This window comes from Balaenoptera borealis (assembly GCF_965194805.1).
Source record: "Balaenoptera borealis genome assembly, chromosome: 20".
In the NCBI taxonomy this organism is placed as follows: domain Eukaryota; kingdom Metazoa; phylum Chordata; class Mammalia; order Artiodactyla; family Balaenopteridae; genus Balaenoptera; species Balaenoptera borealis.
In genome coordinates this window covers 11,295,040-11,317,972 of record NC_138879.1, presented here as the reverse complement: position 1 = coordinate 11,317,972, position 22,933 = coordinate 11,295,040, and the positions used below count along the sequence as shown (strand labels likewise).

Below are 22,933 nucleotides of genomic sequence, written 5' to 3'. Positions count from 1 at the left end.
TGCAAAAGAGAATCATTCAATTTTGTATAAACACTGTTTAACAAAACCTTTCATTTTGTGCCTTTTTCACATAGCAGAAGCATTTTCCCGAGTCTACACTTCCTAGCATTCTGCAAATCAACATCATTAACCACTGCCATGTATCCCTGGCACAGACAGTAACTGAAAAATGTGGAGGGGAGACCCATAGAGAAGGATTTTAATTTAAAAAAAAAATTTTTTTTTTTTTATTGTGGGCTAACCCTTGGGGCTGCTGCCTTAAGTCAGAACTTTCACTTGGTTTAATGAAATTCAACAGGCTAGACCTTTGGTTACAAAGACATAAGGCAAACACCCTGCAGTTCATTTCCAAAAACATCCTGAGGGACCTTAAGCCTGCTTGTGGAGCCTTGGGAAGGTTCTTAAGTGTTCGATTTAGTACTAATTAAAATAATTATTGTAATAATGATGGCTAACATAGCATACTTCCTATGGACCAGACCCTGTTATAAGCACTTCACATGTATTAACTCAATGCCTACAACACTCCTATTGTCCCCATTTTACAGATAAGGAAGCTAAGGCACAGACAGATTAAGGAACTTGCCAAAGCTATACAGCTAACGAGTGGTGGAACCATGATTCAAACCAGCAGTTTCCCAAATTTTGCTACATCAGAATCACCCGCGGGGCTTTAAAGACCTGATGCCCAGGCTGCACCTTCACCATTAGAATGTCAGGGGTGGTAGCCGGCAGCAGCTTGGAACCCCCAGGTGCTCCCAGTGCTGGGAAGTGGGGGACCCACGGCCTCGAGGTCTGAGTTCTTAACCACTGTGTTAAGCGCACCCAGGGGCTTGTTTCCAGCCTGCCAGTGCCAGCATGGAGGCAGTGACATGGTTTCCTGAAAAACGTGATTAGGTCCAGTCTTGGGGAAACGTGCTGTTGTGGTGACATGTCCAGGCTGTGCCATCTGCGCATAGATGCGGGTGAGGGCTGGTTCAAAGCTGGGAGCAAGCTGGCCAGAGAAGACTCGTGGTGGGCTGGATTAAGTCTCTCTGGGTAACTGGATGTCCTGGTTTCCTGGGGCAGCCCCAGCTGTACCTTCTGCCTGGACATATTATTAACAGTACCCTCTTACATTCCCAAAATGTCCTGGTTTGGATGATAAACTACAATCACCCTACCTTTACCCTCTCTCATGGGACCCTATACTTTCTACTCACAGCATATAGAGTAGTTCTAATCAAACCAGTGTTTATTTTTTATTTATTTATTTTTAAATTAATTAATTAATTATTAATTTATGGCTGCATTGGGTCTTCGTTGCTGTGCACGGGCTTTCTCTAGTTGCGGCGAGCAAGGGCTACTCTTCATTGTGGTGTGTGGGCTTCTCATTGCAGTGGCTTCTCTTGTTGTGGAGCACAGGCTGTAGGCGCACGGGCTTCAGTAGTTGTGGCACGTGGGCTCAGTAGTTGTGGCTCGCAGGCTCATTAGTTGTGGCACGTGGGCTCAGTAGTTGTGGCACACGGGCTTAGTTGCTCCGCGGCATGTGGGAGCTTCCCGGACAAGGGCTGGAAGCCGTGTCCCCTGCATTGGCAGGCAGATTCTTAACCACTGCGCCACCAGGGAAGTCCAAACCAGTGTTTATTTTGATGTCCCTTTCCCCACCTAGGTAGAAACTCCGTGAAGACAGGGACCACATCTTCTGATTCTGCCCCGCAGGGATCACAGAGCCTGGTAGGGTGGCAGACACACCAGAAGTATTGGTTGAATGACTCAGATGAGCAGGGCTGCCCTGCTCCGATGAACACCAGGCACAGGCACACTGACCACACTTTAGGGCCATAGCAGCTACTGTTACCCGAAAACTGGGTTTGCCTCTTGGTGGGTATCGAGCCAAAACACACAACGCACAAGAGCAGGAGAAGGAAGGATTTATTTCTTGCAACAAGTAAGGAGAACACTGGGGATCTTTCCCAAAGCAGTGTCTCCCCGAGCAGCAAAACTGGGGAAGTTTTAAGCTAAGGGTACATGCATATTCATGAAGGGGCTGAAGCAGAGGAGAACTCAGCATAGAATTGGGGCAAAGGTCAACAGAGTCTGAGCTTTAGTTGATGGAAGTCACGAGGGTCAGCAAAAGTCAACATCATCATTCCGTAGGCTCTAGTTAATCTGGTGGTCGAGCACTGGAGGGGGCTTGGATCCTGCAAAACAGCTCAGGAATGTACTCCAGGCTAATCTTTACCTTTACAATTGATTTATTGTTTCAAATATGGTTATTTCCCTGGTCTGGTAATAGCTGTTTGTTCTTACCTTCTTTTGTTCCCTTAAAATCATTAACTACTGAGGCCTATTCTTGTGCAAGGGCAAGCACTGTGGCCAGGCTCAGATCACAAAATGGTTTAGACCTGAAATGGCTTCTCTTGTGTCAAGAAAGCGATGAATGCCTGGTTCTCTTCCTCCCGGAACCCCCTACCCTGTCTGCCTACACTACAGCTGACCCCTTGGAGGCAGGAAGCAGTGGGGAGGGGCAGACCTGGGGAGTATGTGAGAAACCCCCAATGCCACTCCAAGAAGAATGGCCGCCCAAGGAGTCAAAGGACAAAGACTTGGGGCCATGCTGACCTGATTATGAAAAGAAAAGTGACTTTATTTTGAACCCCCAAGTGAGTAAAATGGGGCATAGGAACATCTTGGCCCCTGAATCTTGGCTTTTATCTATCTCTGATTAATTCCTTGTATTAGTCAAGCTAGGCTAAGTTCTGGACACCCCCTCCAAAGTCTCAGCAGAAGGCCATTGTTCACCCACACAACAGGTGAGCTCAGTACAGGTGTTTGGGATGATCTCATTCCATCGTGTGGGTCCCACCGCCCCCCAGGACTCGGGGTCCTTAGCTAGGTGTCTGCTCCCAGCCAGAGGGAGCAGCTCGGAAGGGAATCCAGGTTTCTATTGGCCAGGCCTGTGGCTTACGTCACTTCTGGCCGCATTCCACTGGCCAAACTCGGTCATGTGCCACAACTAACTGCAAGGGAGACTGGGAAATGTGGTGTATGTGCCTGGGAGGAAATGCAATAAATTTGGTAAATAAGGAGCTATAGGGACTTCCCTGGAGGTCCAGTGGTTGAGAATCTGCACTCCCACTGCAGGGGGCATGGGTTTGATCCCTGGTTAGGGAACTAAGATTCCGCATGCCGAGCAGTGTGGCAAAAACAAAAAAAAAAAGGAGCTATAAGATTTCTTCCTAAAAATTAGTCCAAAAAGGCTATATTTGTTTCCCAGGGCTGATGTAACAAAGTACTACAAACTGGAGGGCTTAAAGCAGCAGAAATTTATCATCTCACAGTTCTAGAGGCCAGAAGTCTGAAATCAAGGTGTGAATAGGTGGAGCTCCCTCTGAAGGCTCCAGGAGAAAATCCGTCCCATGCCTGTTAGCCTCTGGTGTAACCCGCAATCCTTGGTGTCTCTCTGCTTGCCCCGCATAACTCCAGCCTCTGCTTCTATCACTACATAGTGCCTTCCCCTTGTGTCTCTGTGTCTCTCCTCTTCTTACAAGAACTCCAGTCATATCGGATTAAGGGCCTACTGTAAATCATCTTAACTGACATCTGCAAAGACCCTATTTCTAAATAAGGTCACACTCACAGGCTCAGGACCTGGATGTATGTCTCTGGGGGACACAATTCAACCCATAAGAAAAACAAAGAGAATGAACTTTTTAAAGGTTCTCGAGACATTCTCACACTGCTTCCAAAAAGCTCATTCCAATTTGCCTATGGACCAGCAGAGTACCGGTATCATCCTCCCCAAACCAAGTAAGAGTATTTTGGTTTTCTTCCTGAGTTTTATTATCTTGATTTCTGCAAATTCGATAAGTGAACAACGGCATCTCGTTTGCGTTTTGGTAAGGAAAGACACAGAAAGTGCACAAGGTACTCAGGACTCAGGTTGGTCATCCATTACGACTGAAGGATGGTGGGCAGTCAGGACCAAGGGCTGAGGACAGACAGGAACTGGGCCAGTGTGTGTAGAGCCCTCAGGGCAGACCTGGGAACTGGAGGGCGTTTGCTGAGCTGGGAGTGGCCATCACAGGACACCACCCAGGCAGGGTTGGAGGAACATTTAACTAGCTGAGATCATAGCTCTCTTCTTACAGAAAGCAAAAAAGGCAGAGAGGACAGAAATTTCCATTTCTCCATCTGAAATTAATGTTTCCAGCAAGGAGCCTGGATGGCTTTCTGCAGACAGCCCAGCTGCTGAGGCTGGAAGAGGCTTGTCTGGTTTGCTTGTCACAGGGGCGGTTCGGGCTGATGGTTGCAGGGGATGAACGTGGCAGCAGACGCTCGGAGTAAGACATCCACGAGGCCGTCGGTGCCACCACACGTCAGAACACTCTGTGCTCGGTCCAGAATAACCCCGGCCCCTGTGAATTATTCATACCAGCCACCTTATGACATGTGATCACATTCCAGGCAGAATGTCAGCCAGGGGGAAATTTGTAAATATAATTTGTATTCTCAATTTTTGTCATAGTTTTTGGTCGTTATTTTCCCCTCATAACTCTCCATCTTCCTCCCGTATTTTCCCCTCTCTGGTTTTTAATCAGAGGGATCTGTCAAGAGTGACTCTGAAAGTCTCTGCCTTTCCTCGGAATGTGCTCTCTCCGGTGGCGGAGCGTGCAGCCTCCAATCTCCGAGTTCACGTTTACGATACATATTTTTATTACCTTTGAGTGAAAGTGATTGCTATGGTTATCTCCTCCTGAAATATATATTTTCCTTTCATTTATTTCGAGTACGGTTTGAATTTTTATGCATCTTTCAATCCCTGTTCCCCAGAGAGGTAGGTGGGGCAGCTGGGACAGGGGGGCCACGGTTCTCACTGCAGCATGACCGCCCCCTTCACAGCATCCCCAGAGGGATGGTCTCCCTTCTCTGCTCCCGTGGGCACCACCCACTCCCAAGTAAGCCTGAGGAGGGCTTTCCAGGGGCTTCTGAGAGCCCAGCTCTCATCAGAGCATAGGGTTGAGAGAGTGAGCTTGAAATGGGGAAAAAAAAAAATGTGTAACTGTCAAGCTGATTTCCACTGGATGAAAAAGATTTTTATGATGAGAGATGCGAGGAGGGCCCTAGGCCAACTCAGAAACTCATTTCTAGAACCAGAGGCTGCATCACTGACTTAATATGGTCCAAGGTTGACAACATAATCAAAGTCAGAACCCCCCATCTCGGGTCTACGGATCTGTAATTCCCATTTCCCTTTAGCCTTTCACCGTAGCCACAGTCATCATGCAATTTCCCCCCCGAGCACTTGGTTAGATCACAAAGGTAATGAGATCCAGTGAGAAGGCCAAATTTCTTGTGAGCCAATTTACTTTCCAAAAAGACAAGTCGGACTTTGGAACCCTTCACCTTGACCCTGACACCACCCTGTGCGCGGGCCTGTGGAAGAGAGTGGTAGAGCCGGGCACACAGACCGAGAGTCGACCGGGCTGTGAGGTGCTCCCACCCTGGGTCTCTGCTCCCCAGATGCTGATGGAAACTAAGGAAGGTGGGAAGAGTTTGACTCAGGGATCAGAGGAGGTGATAGAGCGCTGGCACGTACGTGCTCCTAGCTGTCTGGAGTGGAGCTGGGCCCAAACAGTTACATGGGGCAGGGTACCAGCTGCAGGAGCTGGGACTGGGGGGAACTTGGGGACTCTGGGCATAAGCAGGGCTGCTTGGGGGCCCTGGTGACACATTGTGGCATAGTGTTGAGGGGGTCATTCCCCAAAAAGCAGCTTGGGTGTGTCCAGGAAGCACACGGGCACAGTCATAGGCTCTCCCTCGAGGCTGAGAGCAGAGGCAGGTGATATCAAACCACAGCAGGATGACCAGAAGGGATGACAATCCTCTGGGTGACCACCTGGTTTGTGAGCTCATTTGAGGCTCCTGGGGGATGTGGGGCTGCCTTGCTGTAATTTGGGGCAGGGACTGTGGGTATAGGGGGGACAGAGGGAGGGACTTTGGGCAACTGCTGTTCTGTAAGTTGTGACATTGGGTGACACGTGTGAAATGGCTGCATTTACCCCCGCACTGTCACAGCTACTCAGGCAAGTCAGCACCAGCCTGTTCCCCACACCACTCAGGCCAGCCTTCCTCAGCCTCAGCACTACTGACATTTTGGGCAAATGATTCTGTTTTGTTTTTGTTTATGTTTTAGCATTTTTTAAACATTGTGGTAAATACATATAACACTTTTAACCATTTGTAAGTGTGTAGTTTAGGGGCATTAAGTACATTCACATTGTTATACAACCTCACCACCATCATCTCCAGAACTTTTTTAACTTCCCAAACTGAAACTCTGTCCCCGTTAAACACTGACTCCCCATTCCCGCCTCCTCTCAGCTCCTGGCACCCACCCTCCTACTTTCTGTCTCTATGGATTTGACTGCTCTAGGGACATCATATAAGTGGAATCAGACAGTATTTGTTCTTCTGTGTCTGGCTTATTTCACTGAGCATAATGTCCTCAAGGTCCATCCATGATGTAGCAGGTGTCACATGATGCTCTGTTGTGGGGTGTTCTGTGCACCGTAGGACATTTAGCAGCATCCCAGCCTCTAACAACTAGATGCTAGAAGCACTTCCCTCCTCTCAATTGTGACAACCCAAAATGGCTCTTGAATTTGCCAAATGTACCCCTGGTTGAGAACCACAGCTCTGTGCACAGTCATCTCTGAAGACTTGAGTCTCCCCTTCATGTACTTGAGCTCCACAAAGGGGCAAGGGCACCTCAGGAATGTGTCCCCAGCCCCCCGCTGCAGCCCAGCTCCCAAATCCCATCAGAAGGTTCCAGCCACACACATTCCATGTCAAGATCGCTTAATAACATTAGGGCAGATTAAAAATTGCCATTTTTAATAATTTTTTAAAAACCCTCTCTTTTCTTAAATCCACATTAAGCATATGGCAAGCCATGTGCTGGCTGCATCGCCTCTTGCAAACTCAATGCTGGCCTCTGGTTTTTTACCTTCCATATGGGGAGACATAAATCCTACTTAGAGACAGACCTCAGGAGATGTGAGAAGCATGTACGAGTCAAAGATAAACAGCCTGCTTTGCCCTTGGACACATAAGCTGGATTTTCTTCAGTAATCCAGGCCCTTCTCGGAAACAGCCAAGAGCAAGGAAACTTTACAGCATGATCCATAGCCACACACACACACACACCCCAAAAAGAGCGAGTCTGGCAGTCAAGGCAGATGACAGCCACAACTTGGGCAGAATTTCAGCATGCCACTTCTTCCTCCCAGACCCTGCCAACACAGCTCGGGCAGATCCACACAAATTCCGCATTTCCACTCAAGCCCCATATAGCTCTGCTAATACCCATCAGCCCGCAGACAAAATCTTTTACTTCCCAGTAAGCCTGGAACAAAAAAGATGCATTTGCACGAGCTTTGGGAATAAAGGAGAGACACTGGAGGCCCTCAGGATTATCTTGGCAGAGAATGAATTTTGTTTGCATGTGTATGATTCATCAGGCATTGATTAAGAGTCACAGGATTCGGGGATTGGAATCAATCAGAGCACCTTACAGTGGAAACAAATAAACCTACCTTCCAGGGCCAGAGGGGAACCCAAGAGCGGTGGCCATCCAGCTTTTGTTGGAACGTTCTGGAGAGGTGGCAGATTTTCCCCCATTCTTCACCCCTCTCTGTGTCCCCATCCTCTGTCAAGTGACCTGCAGCTCTTCCCACAGAGGCAGAACGTGCTTCCCTGACCCCGGACTTCAGGCTTGGCCTTGAGACTTGATTTGGCCAGTGAGACGCTAGCGGAGCAGCAAAAGCAGGGGCTGTGAACATGCTGGGGGGTAGACTCTCCCCCTTGTTCGCCTCTTTCTCCAGAACAAGAAGCCACCCCAGTGAGGCCACCCACCCGAGGAGAGAGAGAGAGCCAAGATGCTGGGTGAGGCAGCCCCCAGCCACCCCCAAACCCAGGAGAGTCAGTGCTGCCGTGTGAAGCCATGAGTTGGGCTGGCTTGTTATACATCATTATTGGGCCAATAGCTGACCAATACAGACACTGCAATACCACGCTTCCAGGGGCAGGCCTCTGAGGTCTCGTCATCACTTTTATGAGGAACTCACTGACTGGTTCTGACGAAGAAAGCTCACCTTGACAAGAATGGCATTACCTTGTCGATATCATTGTCATTGGACAGTGACATTTCTGCTGTGCCAGCTTTGCCCCTCTCCACCAGGCAGTGTGTGGTCTTGGCCACTGAAACAATCCAGAACAAGAGTAGTCAGTCCTGGATTCGGCTGCCTGTCAGCTAGGTTGTGATAGCTCTCGAGTCTCCCCTGCATCTCCCTCCCTCCTTGGGATGCTGGGGGAGACACCACTTATGGAGAAGATTGGTCTTGGCACTCAGGGTGTCCACACAACTGAGGAACTTCACAGGGTGAGCGATGATCAAGCCAGAGGCAGGTCACTTTGGAGAAGGCAGAGCCCCCACTGCAGCCCGGCAGCTCTGGTGACCCTTCCCTCCACCCCTTGCCCTCTGGCTCCCATCACAAGTGCTCTGTCCTGAACAGATGCTTGTACCCCCAGGTTCATGTCGGCATCACTCACAACCACCCAAAAGTAGAAGCAACCCAAGTGTCCATCAATAGATGAATGGATAAACAATGTGTGGTCCATCCATTCAATGGAATATTATTTAGCCATAAAAGGAAGGAAAATTCTGACACAGGCTGCAAAGTGGATGAACCTTGAGGACATTATGCTCAGTGAAATCAGCCACTCACAACAGGACAAATACTGTATGATTCCACTTATATGAGGTCCCTAGAGGAGTCAAATTCACAGAGACAGAAAGTAGGATGGTGGCTTCCAGGGGCTGGGGAGCGGGAATGGGGATCTATTGTGTAATGGGTACAGAGTTCTAATTTGGGATGATGACAAAGTTCTGGCAACGGATGGTGGTGTTGGTTGCACAACATGAATGTGCTCAATGCCACTGACTGTACACTTAAAAATGGTTAAAATGGAAAATTTTATGTTATAAATATCTTACCACAATTTAAAAAAATGACCTGTCCTATGTACCAGCTCCTTGAGGCCCAGCTCCTACCTGGCTGTCAGAGAGCAAGGCCGTCTGGGAAGTGGAACCATCATGGGGTGGGCATGGGGAGGGCACTGCTGCCGCTGCCACCCCCTCCTCCTTGGTTTCCTTGGTTTCTGCAGGAATCTCTAGCACCCTCGTTGCTTTAACTCAAATGAACTGACTGCTAACGGGGACCATCCAGGCATAGGGGCGGGCCAGTAGGAAGATACTGGGGCAGAGAGAGTGTCCTTCTGATGCTCCTCTGATCCCACGGAAGCAGCAGCCCCCCCGCGGTGGCAAATCTGCATGGGGCATGCTTATTGCACACCCTCAGCGGAAGGGAGGGCTCTTTGTGGCTGGTGTCTGGCTGAAAGTTGGAACTTGAGCAGGTGGGGTCCCAGTTGCTGATCCTCCTCCTAGTTGCTGAACATGTCAGGGGTCTTCCTTCATGACATCATTCCTGTGTTGTCACAACGTTCTCCTCTTGCTTTAAAAGAACATCCTTCACTTGACCCTGCTGCCCAAGAACTTTTCTCTAAGGTTCTGCCAGCCTACGGAGGGCAGATGAGAATGTAGGCTGTAAATCAGGAGCCCTCATGACATTTAGATCCATTAATCCATCAAAAGAAGATTTGCTACCTCTTAGCATCCAGAGGGAAACCAGAAATCCTCTCCCATGATTGCCCGGAGGCTTAGGCACCAAAATACTACTACTCAGCACTTCGTATAGGGACCTTCAGGAGTTTGCGGGATGTCAGTGCTCTTCCCTGTGTCTATCACTTGCAGGTGTACCAACCACCCAACCCAAGCTGAAGGAGTTTGCTACCAGGTGCCTTTGCTTGTCCCCAGATTGTTTGTGAGGGAAGAAACTAATCTTGAAATGTCGAGGAGAACATAAGCCACCATCGTAACCTACAGGATCCAAACAACCTTCCAGACTGGGAGTTCTTTGAGAGCCGGAGCCACCTCTGTCCTCCAGCACTTAGCCCTGGGCCTGGCAATGGATAGGTGGGTGGCTGGGTGGTGGGTGGATAGATGGATGGATGGATGGGTGGATGGATGGATGGATGGTGGATGGGTGGGTGGATGGATGGATGGATGAGTAGATGAACAAATGAATCTCTGGCCAAGGAGCAGAAGTTCTTGCCCAGAATCTACCTCAGTAGCCTTGCAACTTCCCTCATTTGTAAAATGGGGTGAGGGTAGTTCTTTTACTACCCATCCCGTAAGGTGATTGTGAGGAAAAAATTAGATGATAAAAATTAGATGATAAAGTCCTTTGGCCACCCCTATAGAATTATACCAACGAGAGGAAGTATTGTTCAAAAGAAAATGTTTTCTTCAGCCTAATAAATGCTTCTAGGAGAACTCACTGATTCAATCAGTGACTTAGGGAATCCTCTTAGGGTAAACAGCACTTTCTGTGTTCAGAGGCAGGATTCAGAACAGTAGAGACTTGGGCGACAAGCCATCTCACCTTAGAGCTGCACATTACATTATATTATTACACCTGTACCTCCTACAAGACTGTGAGCTTGTCGGTACTATGTCTTAGACCTATAATCCCCCCATCAGTAAAAATGAGTAACTAATAGGCACTCAAATACCTACTACAGTGATAACCAAATCATATCATGAAAAAAGACATGATTTTACAAAAAGAAAACAATGCATAAATACTAGGGTGAAATACCTGTGTGAACTGTATCCTTGTATGACTCTGAATTTAGAGATAGACACTTGAAGTGGCTTTTTACCCATTTAAGCCTTATATGGACGTGGGGCTTGTGTGATCGTGAGGGGGGAACGGGCATATGCAGGGGAGGTACGTGAGACAGTCTACACAAAGAGCCCGATGCAGGGGCTGACATATAAAAATGCTCCATTCATAGCAGCTTATTATGGTCTCTGTGACTTGGGGGTCACTTGCCACTGTGGTCCCAAACCCTCTGTCTTCTTTCCCTGTCTCGCTGGCCTCCCCTCCCCTTTGGATGGGGCAGGAGGTGGTGAGGGCGGTCCAGGTCAGAGGGGGGACAGGAGCATCCAGCCACGCAGGAGGGGCTGAAATCCCTGCGCCAATGACCCCGTCTCCTCCTCCTCCCCACTCCAGGTGTCATCCAGCTGGACCCCAACTGCCAGGGCTGGAGGGTCAAGCGTTCGCTTCTCCTGGGTGTACACAAGGGTACAGAACCATCCCTGGACTTATTTAGGGCTCCGGACCAAGGCAAGCTGGACTGGGAAAGAAAGGGGATGAGACTGTCACAGGCTTGTCCTCAGAGCACCCCCAGTGTGCTGGCAGCCACCTGCTGCAGGGCTCACTGGGGGGGTAGGAACGAGGGAACACAGTGGCAGTTTTTATGCATGACAGCTCTATGAAAAGGGCATAGCATTTACTTTAGCAAATTTGGGACTGCGGATTGATGAACTGACCAAAGTTGGTAAATATCAAGGGTTAAGCAGCAGGCCCCCCCATTATCCACACTGCGTCTGAGTTGCAGACATCAGGCTTCCTAAAGGACAGGAGCCGGGGGTCAGCAGGGACTCGGTCACATTAGAATTCCTAATATCACAGTCTCACACTTGGGGATGAAATGAAACAGCTCTGTTTTAACCACATAATGTCCCCGGGAGCTGGACCCCAAATGATCTCTAATTATTACAGAAGTATCTGATTTCTGGGCTGGTTTCAAAGGCCGCTATTGTCGCCATTCATCAGAGGCAGCCACAGTTGGGGGCCCCGGACTGATGGTCGGAGAATCGGACACAGGGGGGAGTGGGACGTTGCAGGAGGCCCACTGTGAGCTCAGGACCCACCCTGTGCTCTGGAGGACACAGGCGAGGAGGCATCCCCTAGGCTCAAGACATTAACCCCCAGTTGAGCAGAAAAGCTAGATGCTCATGGAGCCTGGTGCCTGAGGCACTGGCTAAGGGTCCCAGGGAAATTTCGGCTCTCTCACCACCTTCCCTAAGAGGTTCTCATAGGAGACCCCCCTCACCCCTGACCGGGGGCTCATTCAGAAGTAGAGAGGGGACTTGTCTTTGGTTGTCACAAGTCTGGGGACACTATGGTACTGAGTGGGCAGGGACCAGGGATGCCAAATGTCCCACAACTGCACACACAGAATCGTTGCAATCATTAAATTTTCTGTATCAGCTTGGCTGGGCCATGGTGCCCAGTTGTGTGGTCAAACACCATCTAGATGTTGCTGTGAAGGTACTTTTCAGATGAGATTAACATTTAACTCAATAGATGACCCTCCCTAGTGTGGGTGGGCCTCATCAAATCAGTTGAAGGCCTTATCTTAAGATAAGGTTCCCAGAAGAGGAAGGAATTTTGTCTCCAGACTGCCTTTGGGCTCACAGCTGCTACATCAACTCCTGCTGGAATGTCCAGCCTGCCAGCCTGCCCTGCAGACTTCAGACGGTCCAGCCCCACCATCTCAGGAGTCAATTCCTTAAAATAACCCCTCTTTCTCTCTCCTCCTCCCCCCCACTCCCCACTCCCTCTCTCTGTATATATATCTTATTGATTCTGTTTCTCTGGAGGACCCTGACTAATACAGCCTGCCCCAAACACCAACAGTGCCCCCCCAGAAAGCCACTGAGTGGCCTGGCCCAGTCCCACGTGGACCCCCTATTCCCTGCCTCTACAGTGAAGGGACAGGACAGAAGTCCACTCTGCACTAAAGTTCTGTGATTCGACATTAAAAGGGGAACCCATGGGGCTGCCTGTGGGAAAGTGCCTGACGTGTAGAGGAGACAAAAGTTCCAGGTCATGAAATGAGGCCGAGTCCCCTCAAAGCTGGCCTGTGAGCCTGCCCACAGGCCCCCAAAGACCAGCAGCCCCTTTGCAAATGGCTCCAGCCCATAGCCCTTCTCCCACACACGTGGAGGCTCGGATCTCTAGTTAATTGTAAGACTGGATTGTTCAAGGCAAGAAAATCAACAAAATCTCTTCAGTGTGACGGTCCCACAGTGGATTTCTGGCCTGTATTTTCTAGTCAAATAGTCCTGGAGGTTGTTTTTGTTCTGAAACCTCAGAGCATGACCTCCTGGGAAGGGCAGTTGTGGATGGAGCAGGAGAAAGCCAAGGAAGGAAGGTGAGCACTGAGGAGCAGAGGTGTCTGTGACCTAGGTCACGAGCCCCCTTGTGAGAGTTTTACAGACTGGTCCATGTGTTTAGGAAGCCCAGTTCTCCAGGGTGGCTCCAACCAAAGCAGTCCAGTGGAGGGACCTGGATTCTTGACTCAGAGAACCTGGGTTCTGGCCACCAATTTGCCATGTGACCTTGGACAAGCCACTTGCCCCCTGGGTCTCAGCTTCCTCATCTGGAACATAGGCACTGAGGTCTCTGGGTGTTGGTTGCCCCTAGTAACCAACATGATGCTGGCCTCCGGGGGCTCTCGGCAGCTGCCCTGCAGCACAGCCTGCCAGTCCTCAAATCCCACCCATGCCTGCTCCAGGCCAGCCTCGCTAGTCCCACACGTGAACAGACAGCCCACTTCCCTGAAACAAAAGCCTCAGCATGAACAAGAAAGCCCAAGGTACCAAAGTGACACAACGACTGGAGTAAATCCAAGATGCAGCGGCAAAAAAGAAAAGTGATGAGAAATCCAGGAATAACAAAAGTCTGCGCCAGGAAGTTCTGGTCCAAGTGTGGAGCCCCTGGTCTGAGCTTTGAGGAGGATGGATGGAGTCCAAGCCATACATAGAGGGTAACAGGGATGAGATAGGGTCAGGGCAGGGGCTTCTTCTCTGCGAAAAGGAAGGAATAAGCAATCAAGATGCAGGAGAAAATGGAGTGCCTATAAGAAAGGCCTGGTCCAACGTATGCAAATGAAAACGAGGAGTGATTCTGAGCCCCTGGTGGGGTGACAGAGCCCAGGTGAGCAGTCCTGCAAGGGGCCTGGAGCCTCAGAACCTTAAGGGCCAGGAGCCAGGCCCTGCCCTGCTCGCCATGTAGTATTCACGTGCATGTGCTTTCGAATGTAGAGCGTCACTCTGGGGCCAAAGCCTGAGACATGAGAGTGCCTCGGGCTGGAATGAAAGACCACCAACCAAGGCAGCGCAAAACTTGAGCAGAAGCAGGGGTGTCCCAGGAAGGCAGGCCCACATCCCCTTTCTCCCCAGGAGGACAGAGAGACTGCAGAAGCCCATACCTGAGAAAGGGCCGAGCACAGAATCCAAAGTCAGGAAGCGGCAGAGGCGGAACCACACGGAGGCGGGGACGGGGCCAGGCGCTGTCAATGAGGAAGCCTCACCCAGCACAGCAGATAATCTCTAAAGCAGATAAATCAAGAAATGGCGTTATGAGCATATTATTTAGGCTCTCGGAGGAGACCACCATATAATTAAAAATGAAACAGTTAAAAGTGCTTGCCTTCAGGGCTGAGAAAGGAGGAATAGGAAGAGGGTTCTTTATAAACCTCTCTGAACTGTTTGACTTTTTTTTCTTTTTTAATTTGATTTTTCAAAAGAGCGCACGCATGATAAAAGGAGGAAAGAAAATGAGGAAGACTGAACTTGGACCCCAGCTTCGTATGGTTGTGGCCCTTTCAGCTGCTGCTGAGTCTGTGTGTGACTCTCAGTGCTGGGTGTCCTCCCCCGCCCCCCACCCACAGATTCCCCCACCCCTGGTCTCCCACAGGCCTGCCCCACAGCCCCCTGAGAAGGCGGACCTTACGTTGGCCATTTTAAATGGAGAAGTCTTGGGAGTTCCCTGGTGGTCCAGTGGTTAGGACTCAGCGCTTTCACTGCCCTGGGCCCGGGTTCAATCCCTGGTCAGGGAACTAAGATCCTGCAAGCCGTGCTGCGTGGCCAAAATGAATAAATAAATAAATAGACAAGTCTGTAGTGAGGGATGGGGCAGGCAGGCTGTAGGAAATGAAGAAAATCAACCATGTGAAAGTACTTTCTAAGCCCTCAGCTCTAGGGACTTCCCTGGCGGTCCAGGGGTTAAGATTTCGCCTTCCAGTGCAGGGGGTGTGGGTTCGATCCCTGGTTGGGGAGATAAGATCCCATATGCCTCGTGGCCAAAAAATAAGAAACAACACATAAAACAGAAGCAGTATTGTAACAAATTCAATGAAGACTTTACAAATGGTCTGCATCAAAAAAAAAAAAAAAAAATCTAAGCCCTCAGCTCTGGGAAGGCAGCAGGAATCATATTACCGTTAACAGCATCTTGGAAACCCTTGTCATCACTGTTGCCTGTGTTCTCTGGTGATGGGGGATTCGCAAGGGTTGGGTCCAGTCCCCATCTCTATCCTCCTGTACCGCATTCCACCACTGAGAGATGACGCTACCGAGCCTGGCTGGATCAAGGAGAATGAGCACAGGCTAAGTTAGGACCAGGCAGGGTTCAAACCACAACTCCACTCCTCAGAGGCTCTGGCCTGGGCATGTCTTTAAGGTTTCCCATACACCCTCCCGAGGATCCCCTCCTGAAGAGGCCGGATCAGTTTCCACTCCCACCAATGGCATAGAAGGGTGAGGTTGGCTCATCCAGCTGTGGACCCTTGAAGCTTCTTTCATCTGGTCTGCGGATAACCCGGCAGGTTGGGAGGGGGCTCTTCAGCCCCTGCTGAGCTGTCATGAAAGAGCCCTGCCCCGTCCATGCACGTCTGAGCACCATCCACAGACAGCAAATGAGTCTGGCCCCAATTAGGGGTGACACACTCAGGACAGGAGGCAGGTGTGCTTAGTGATGTTTTTAGTTATTACTTTTTGTTGTGGTAAAATACAGATAACATAAAATTGACCGTGTTAACCATTTTAAGTGTACAGTTCAGTAGCATTAAGCACATTCACGTTGTTGTGCAACCGTCACCACCATCCATCTCCAGAACTTCTTCATCTTCCCAAACTGAAACTCTGTCCCCATTTAACACTAAATGCCCATTTCCCCTCCCCCATCCCCTGGCATCCACCATTCTACTGCATCTATATGAATTTGGATACCCCAGGAACCTCATATAAGTAGAATCACAGAGTATTTGTATTCTTTTGTCTAGCTTATTTCACTTAGCACAATGCCTTCAAGGTTCATCTGCATTGTAGCATATGTTAGAATTTCCTTCATTTTTAAGACTGAATAATTTTCTGTTGTGTGGATAGACCACATTTTGCTTATCCATTCATCCACTGATGGACATTTGGATCGTTTCCACCTTTTGGCTGTTGTGAATAATACTGCCATGAACATGGGTGTGCACATATCTCTTGAAGACTGTGCTTAGTTTCGGGGGACTTTGGCTGTTCATATAATGGCCCTTTCTCTTACAGAATTCAAAGTACTTGATTTAAAATCAGCACAGCGACCACAGCGGAGCCCTTTCCCAGCCTGGCTAATGCTGAGAATATCTTACCTAATGTGCTCAGGAGGGCATTTCTACGCTTACCCCCATTCTATAGATGAGGAAACTGAGGCACAGAGAGGTTAAGAAACTCGTCCAAGGTCACACATGAAGTAACCTCTGGGGGAGGGTTGGACCAGGGCAGTGGGACGCCTGAGCCCACGTTCTAAACCATTCGGTTCAATGCTTTTAGTATCCTCCTTGAAAAACAGAGAGGCCGGCATAATTGTCATTCAGCGGGAAAACTCAAGTCACAGACAACTTAAGTGGCTCTGAAGGCCACACAGCTTTACCTCTGATTCCTCTTCTGCATCTTAGAAACCGCAGTACCGTTATTTGCAGACATTCTGACTTCCTTCCCTCCTCCCCTCACTACCTCTTCAGACACAGTGTTGCTAGGACTTTACTTTTTCTGAATCCAGCCTGGGTCAGCCATCCCACAGCTCAATAGAGACATCGTGACATCATCAATCAACAAGAGGCAAACTGTCTGCTGAAACCTGAATGAATCAGACAAGAGAAAGGCTAGGCGGCCAGGGGGAGCTAAAAGCCCTTAAAAGTTTAAAGAGATCCTGCCAAATGGGTGATTGGCTCCCAATGAGGTTAGTTTTAATCAATTATTAAGCAATAGTTTAATATTTTAAGTGTTTGCTTAATCACAGAGAAATGAAAATATTTCATGATTTTCTTCCCCTGTACCTTCAAAAATAAAAAACGTAAAACAAGTGTAGGTACAGTGGCATGGATTTTTTAAAAATGCTTTCTATTGAAATAATTGGATGTCTTTTTTTCTTTAGCTTCTTTTGTATCCCCCACAAAGCCTCGCCCAACGAGAGCCCGAGTAGGTGCTGAGTTCTGATTGCCCAACGTTCCAGCACCGGCTTTGTTCGAGGAACGTTGGGAAACATAATAACGTCCTAAAGTGCCCTGGCTCACCGACAGTGCAGGGGCAGCCTGGTTTCTCAAGGTCTCCAGGTGGGCCACGTGGGAGAGTCCAGCATCGGGTCCTTGAACTCTCACTATCTGTCCTCTGCAATTCTGGTCTCCCCTACTCCTTCTCCCTGCTCCCCAAGCCCTGCCTTTCCAGTCAGTAATGCAGGAACTGGAAAGCAAAGGATAGAGGGCAGCAGGAGAGAAGGATTAAAGCACATTACCACATATATGATCAATCCTGGAGTAATGGAGTGACTGGGCTCCCATTTTTTTTTTTTTTTTTTTTTCACACACACACACTGTATTTTATTTTTAGGGGCTCCCATTTTTATTCTGTGATCAATTCCCCTTTGGAGTCTGATACAAGGTGGCTTTTTCTATCCACGCATCCATCCAGGCACACATACTCCCCATCCATCCACCCATCCACACATTCATCCATCCCCTCACCCATTTATCCATCCATCCACCCCTCCATGCATCCATCCACTCATCCTCCATCCATCCACCCACCCATCTATCCATCCATCCATCCACCCATCCATCTATCCACATACCCATCAATATATCCAGCCATCCAACCATCCACCACCCATCCATCCACCACCCATCCATCCATCCATCTATTCATCCATCCATCCACCCATTCATCAGGGTGCCGGGTGCTAAACCAAAATCTCCTCAAAGTAAGCTGGGCACAAGGGAGAGAGTGGCCCGTCCTCAGGGCAGGTGGGCCTCACAGGGAAGGGTCCCTGCGCTCAGTCCAAGGAAACCAGATGGGGTATGGAGTTGCCAGTCCAGGCAGAGAGACCAGTGCTGAGACATCGGCCCCAAACCCCATTTGTTTCATCTGTCCTAGCTTCAGCATACTCTGCCCCTTCAATATCCAGTTTCCTGCCCTGTTGAGTAAGGACTCTCAGCCATTCTCTTGGGACCTGCAGATTGGGGGGTACTTTGAAGTGGTCTGCATGCTGGGCAGACCCCAGCATTTCCTGCCTGCCCTGTCTTCCATGGGATGATCATAGCGGGGAGGAGGCGGTCAAGATTGGGAGCTATTTCTGCAGATAATTCAGATTCATTCGCTGTATCTAGATCATGCCGTGTCCTAATTAACGCAGACCTTCAAGGTTATACTGCATTTGCAAAGTTTTCCGAAATGGGCCAGCAGTTTAAACTCCAACCACTTCCGCCTCCCCACCCAGAATTTTCCCTCCCTCCCCGAGACTGCCCCCAGACGCCCCCAGCTTCCGCTCCCAGAGGGGAGTCCTTCTGTACAGCGGGAACGTGAGAACTTGCTTTTGGCTTTTCTGAACTCCGAGCCTCACTTAGCCAAGGGGCATTGGATAACTGATTTGCCTCCATCAAATTCATAGGTGACTAACACGCCCAAGAATTCCCAGGCCGCTCCTGGCTGGGAGCTCTGTCGGTACTGGTGTGGGTTGTGTTCAGTGAACGTCACTGAAGAAGGGGTGGATCCCAGTCAGGAGCTGTGGCTGCAGGGACGTTAGGCTGAGCCTTTCCTACAGTCTTTGGGTTCGATAACAGGGTTTTCTTTAACTCTTCAGACAGGGGATCTGTATATTCTAAAGACAGTACATAAAATATTTATTAAGAAGAGTATCTATTTTTAACTAGGGATGATTTCAGTTCTATTATTCATACAGCCTCGGAGGGCAGGCTTCATGCTTGGCGGCTTACAGGAGCTGGGAGACCAAGCAGAGGTGATTCTGAAATTGGGGGGATGTCTTGGGGAGGGGGCAGTGGGGGGATTCCGGGGGGGGGGGTGGGGAGCAGCTGATGTCGCCCTCCTGATTTCAGCCAAACCTCCACATTCAGGGAACTGTTTGCAGGAGCTGGTGAAAGCTCTGGCCCCGTTTAAACCCAAAGCCATCTGTGCCCCCCAGCCGACACTTTCGAGGCTCCCTCTTACAGGGACTGGCCCCAAGCCCTGTAGGAATCAAGGAACATGCCCCTTCAGAGCACAGCCGGCTAGACATCCCTGTTAGAGACAGGCACCTGTTTCCCTGGCAGCCCCATGCTGACAAGTCTCAAAAAAAAAAGCTGCAACCTGTCAGAATCCAGACCAGGACATGCTCGGCCACCCACGGGGCTGGTGAAGGCGCCAGGGTGGTGACCCGCTTCAGGACAAGTTTTCCTCGCCCTCTACCCCCGCAGATAGCCCAAGAGCTGCCAAACATCTGCTCAGCCCGGAGCAGGGGTGAAGAGCAGGGGCACAGGGGTCGGTCACCGAGCTTGAATCCTGAGTCCAGCAGGAGCAGCTCTGAGCCCTGGGCACAGTCTCTTTGCCATTCATAGCCTCAGGTGCTCTCATCTGTGAATGGGGAACCCAAGAACACACACCCCCCCAGAGATGTTCTAATCGGCAGAAGATGCTCCCATCTGCGCTGCTCCAGCACCAGCGCAGATGGTCAGTGTCCGGTAGTGGACACACGGTCCCTGCGGGCACAGGGCTCTCACCGGGATGTCCAGGCCTCCATTCTGCAGGTGAGGAAGTGATGAGAGAGGGAGGGAGATGGACAGACAGATGGACATTCTCATCCGGTGCCAGGCCTTGTGCCCCCCACGTGTTATTTCAGTTGAGCCCGTGCACTTTGCATTATTGCTGCCACTTCCAGATGAGGAGTTGGTCCCCAGAAACCCTTCCATCCCTCCGCACACACATGGGGACCGAGCGTCAGGGAGGAGGCCCCTAACGGGCTCACGCTCAGGCCATCACCTGCTGCTCAGTTGTCCAGGGTGCAGACCCGGGGCCTCACTTGTCTCATTCCCAGAGGTGGGCCCAGAGCAGGGCGCCCTTGAGAAGCACATGCTCTGCCAGGCACCCCGAACGCCTGCTCCAGGCTCCAGCACCAGCCTGACCTTGCCCAGCAGAATCAGAGTGGAGGATGAAATCAGGACATATGAAGGCACAATGCCTGGGGTTTAAAGAACATCAGGGGCGAACACACAGGGACAGAGGAAGGCGGGAACCGGGACAACTAGGTCAGTGCCAGAGGGCCCCGTGCAAAACCCAATTACCACGCCTGCTGTGAAGGGAATGTTGGGGGAGGGAGGGGGCGCCAGGAAGGTTGCCAGGTCAAAGCGGCTCCGGCCCTCGGCTGACTTGGCCTACCTTGGCCCAGCGCACGGATCCCTAGACAGGCCGCTGCGGCCACCCAGGGCCCTGATTCCTCAGTGGAGAGCACGTGGGGAGGGGAGGGGAGGAGGACACAGAGCTTTGTCCTACTGCTGCCCTGGGGGCTTAGGGGAGACACTCGCCCCCTTCTGCGGACTTCCTCAGCTGTCCCTGTGTGCTCTTCCTCCCCCCTCTGCCCCCTGCCCTCTGCCCTCTTCTGCTCTCACTCCTGGGGAGCTCACAGCTGGAGTGAACCCACAGATGCCAGGATGTCACCCACCTCAGGCTGGCCTTGCTCTCCAGCCTGCATCCTGGGATGGCCCCGGGGCACCCTAAGTGATGTCCTCTCCTCTGCCACTCTTCCCCCTGTGTCCCACCTCCTGCTCCCTTTCAGCTTTGCAGCCTCGAATCTCCCCGCCCCCGCTCCCAGGCTCAGCAGCCCCAGGAAACACCCAGGGAACTGTCATAGGGTTTGGGGCCACATGGTCACATCTGAGGGGCCTTGACAACTATCCACACAGTGTGAATTGTTTCTCACGGGCATCTAGTTTTGGGGTTTTAAAAAAAGTGTTATTAAGCATACAATTAATAAATGAAAATGTGCCGTCACAATTCTTAAAGAAAAGAAGACAGAGGCCTGGGGTTGGGTGGGGGTAGAAGCCCTCGGTGGTCAGATCAAAACAGAGGAGCAGCCTGGGGACCCTCTGAGCCCTCTCAGGCCCAAGCCTGTCAGGTTCAATTAATCCAGCTTGATTCCAGGCCCCCAAGCCTCCCACCCACCCAGCCCCCCAGCGGGGCTCCCTCATGGGGAGCTTTGCCACCAGCCAATACTGTCCCATCTTTGACCTGAGATGAGGTCAGACCCCCTCCCTGCCAGCAGGCAGGCCCGGCGCCTCCTCTGTGTTAGGGTGGGAGATGGAGAGACCCCACGAGCAGCCAGGCCTCAGCCCAAACATCCTGCATGGGACAATCCAGGGCAGGACAGAGCTGAAGGCTGCACGTGTGCCAACCCCCTCTACGGGTGCTGGTGGCTCTGGGCTCAGCTCCCGGGAGTGGAGACCATCACCGTCTTTATTCTATACACGGGAGACCAAGGTTTATCAAGTTGGTGGGACCTGCCCAGTGGCACAGACGTTGCACAGGGACGAGGACTTGCACCAACGTTGGCCTGGTGCCAAAGCCCACACCCACAGCCGCCAGGTTGCATTGCCAGCCCCAAGCCTCAGCTCTGGGTTCTGAGCGATACGCCCCACCTGCAGGCTCCACGTCCAGCTGGGGGAGGAAGGAGGGCCGTGGAGAGCAGCACTCAGAGATGTCACCCTCTGTCCTGCCTCACCGCGCTTACTATGCTCCATCCTGGGGGTGGCCCGCCCCACATCCCTCCCACGCCACCCTGACGGGGGGCACATTGCCTATGCCCACCCCCCACTCTGTTTGCACCCCGGAGAATAAGAGGTACCTGACCCAGAAACGGAGAGCACGGGAGGCTTCTCACCCGTCCCTGCGCTCGCTGGCGAGGGCTGCCTTGCAGCATGCCAGGGCGCTCCAGGGCGGACACACCGGGCGAAACTTCCTAATGGCCAGGTTATTGCCTTTATTTATGTCCCTCCGTGGAGATGCTCGAGGCTTCCCAGCAGCAAAACACTTTAACAACAGTAAAAGAAGCTGGCATCCCAAACACAGGAATCCTGGAGGCTGCAGACACTGAGAGCCCACAGCTGGCACTCAGCTCTGTCCCAGAGGGTGGGCTGGAGAGGACGGCTGGGCTCCCTCGTGGAGGGAGGGGTGCAAGTGGGCAGCTGGGGCCGAGGGCTCGCAGATGGCAAGGAGGTGGCGCAGCCTGACTCTGCGGGTTGCGGCTACTGCACACCACCCTTGGCCTTGATGTACGGTACTATGATGGTGAGTTGGGAATATGTTATGTCCAGACACTGTGTCAGGTGCTTCATATCCTTCCTCTCCTGCCGTCTTCCCAACAATCCCATGTCTTGTGATCACCATATTTCAGATGTGCTTATTGGCATTCAGAGAGGTGAATTTGAGCAAGGACCCACAGCCGGTCATCGGTGCACTAGGATCCAAACCCAGGCTTGTGGGGGGAGGTGGGGGGTGGGGGGCGTGTAGGCAAAGCTGTGCTTCTAACTGTTCAGCCGCATGGCCTTCAGAGGTGGGAAAGTTCCTTTAGCGCTCTTCCCAACACACACAGAACCACGCCACCTCTTCCTCCAATGACCCTCATTTGTGTCTGAAACCCAGGCCCCCTGCATTCCTCCCAGCTGCCTCGCCCACATGCAGTGATGAGCTGCTTGGTAACAGCTGAAACGGCTTCCTCCACCAGGCCAGGCTCCCGGTTGCAAAGAGCAAAGCCTAACTGGGGTCAAGTTAAGCAGAAAAGAAACTTGTTGGACGGGTATCGGTTTCCTCAAAGGAAAACAGCAG

At 51.0% G+C, this 22,933-nt stretch overlaps 1 protein-coding gene across 3 annotated transcripts in view; it reads right to left on the bottom strand.

Annotated features, from left to right (window-relative positions):
* Nucleotides 1-22,933, bottom strand: part of RPTOR (regulatory associated protein of MTOR complex 1) — a 451,485-nt gene that overhangs the window by 350,317 nt on the left and 78,235 nt on the right. For all 3 annotated transcript variants that reach the window (XM_082372791.1, XM_082372792.1, XM_082372793.1), the window contains exon 10: nt 15,242-15,384. In XM_082372791.1, coding sequence (XP_082228917.1) covers nt 15,242-15,384 — 143 coding nt within the window. The remainder of the gene's footprint in view (nt 1-15,241; nt 15,385-22,933) is intronic.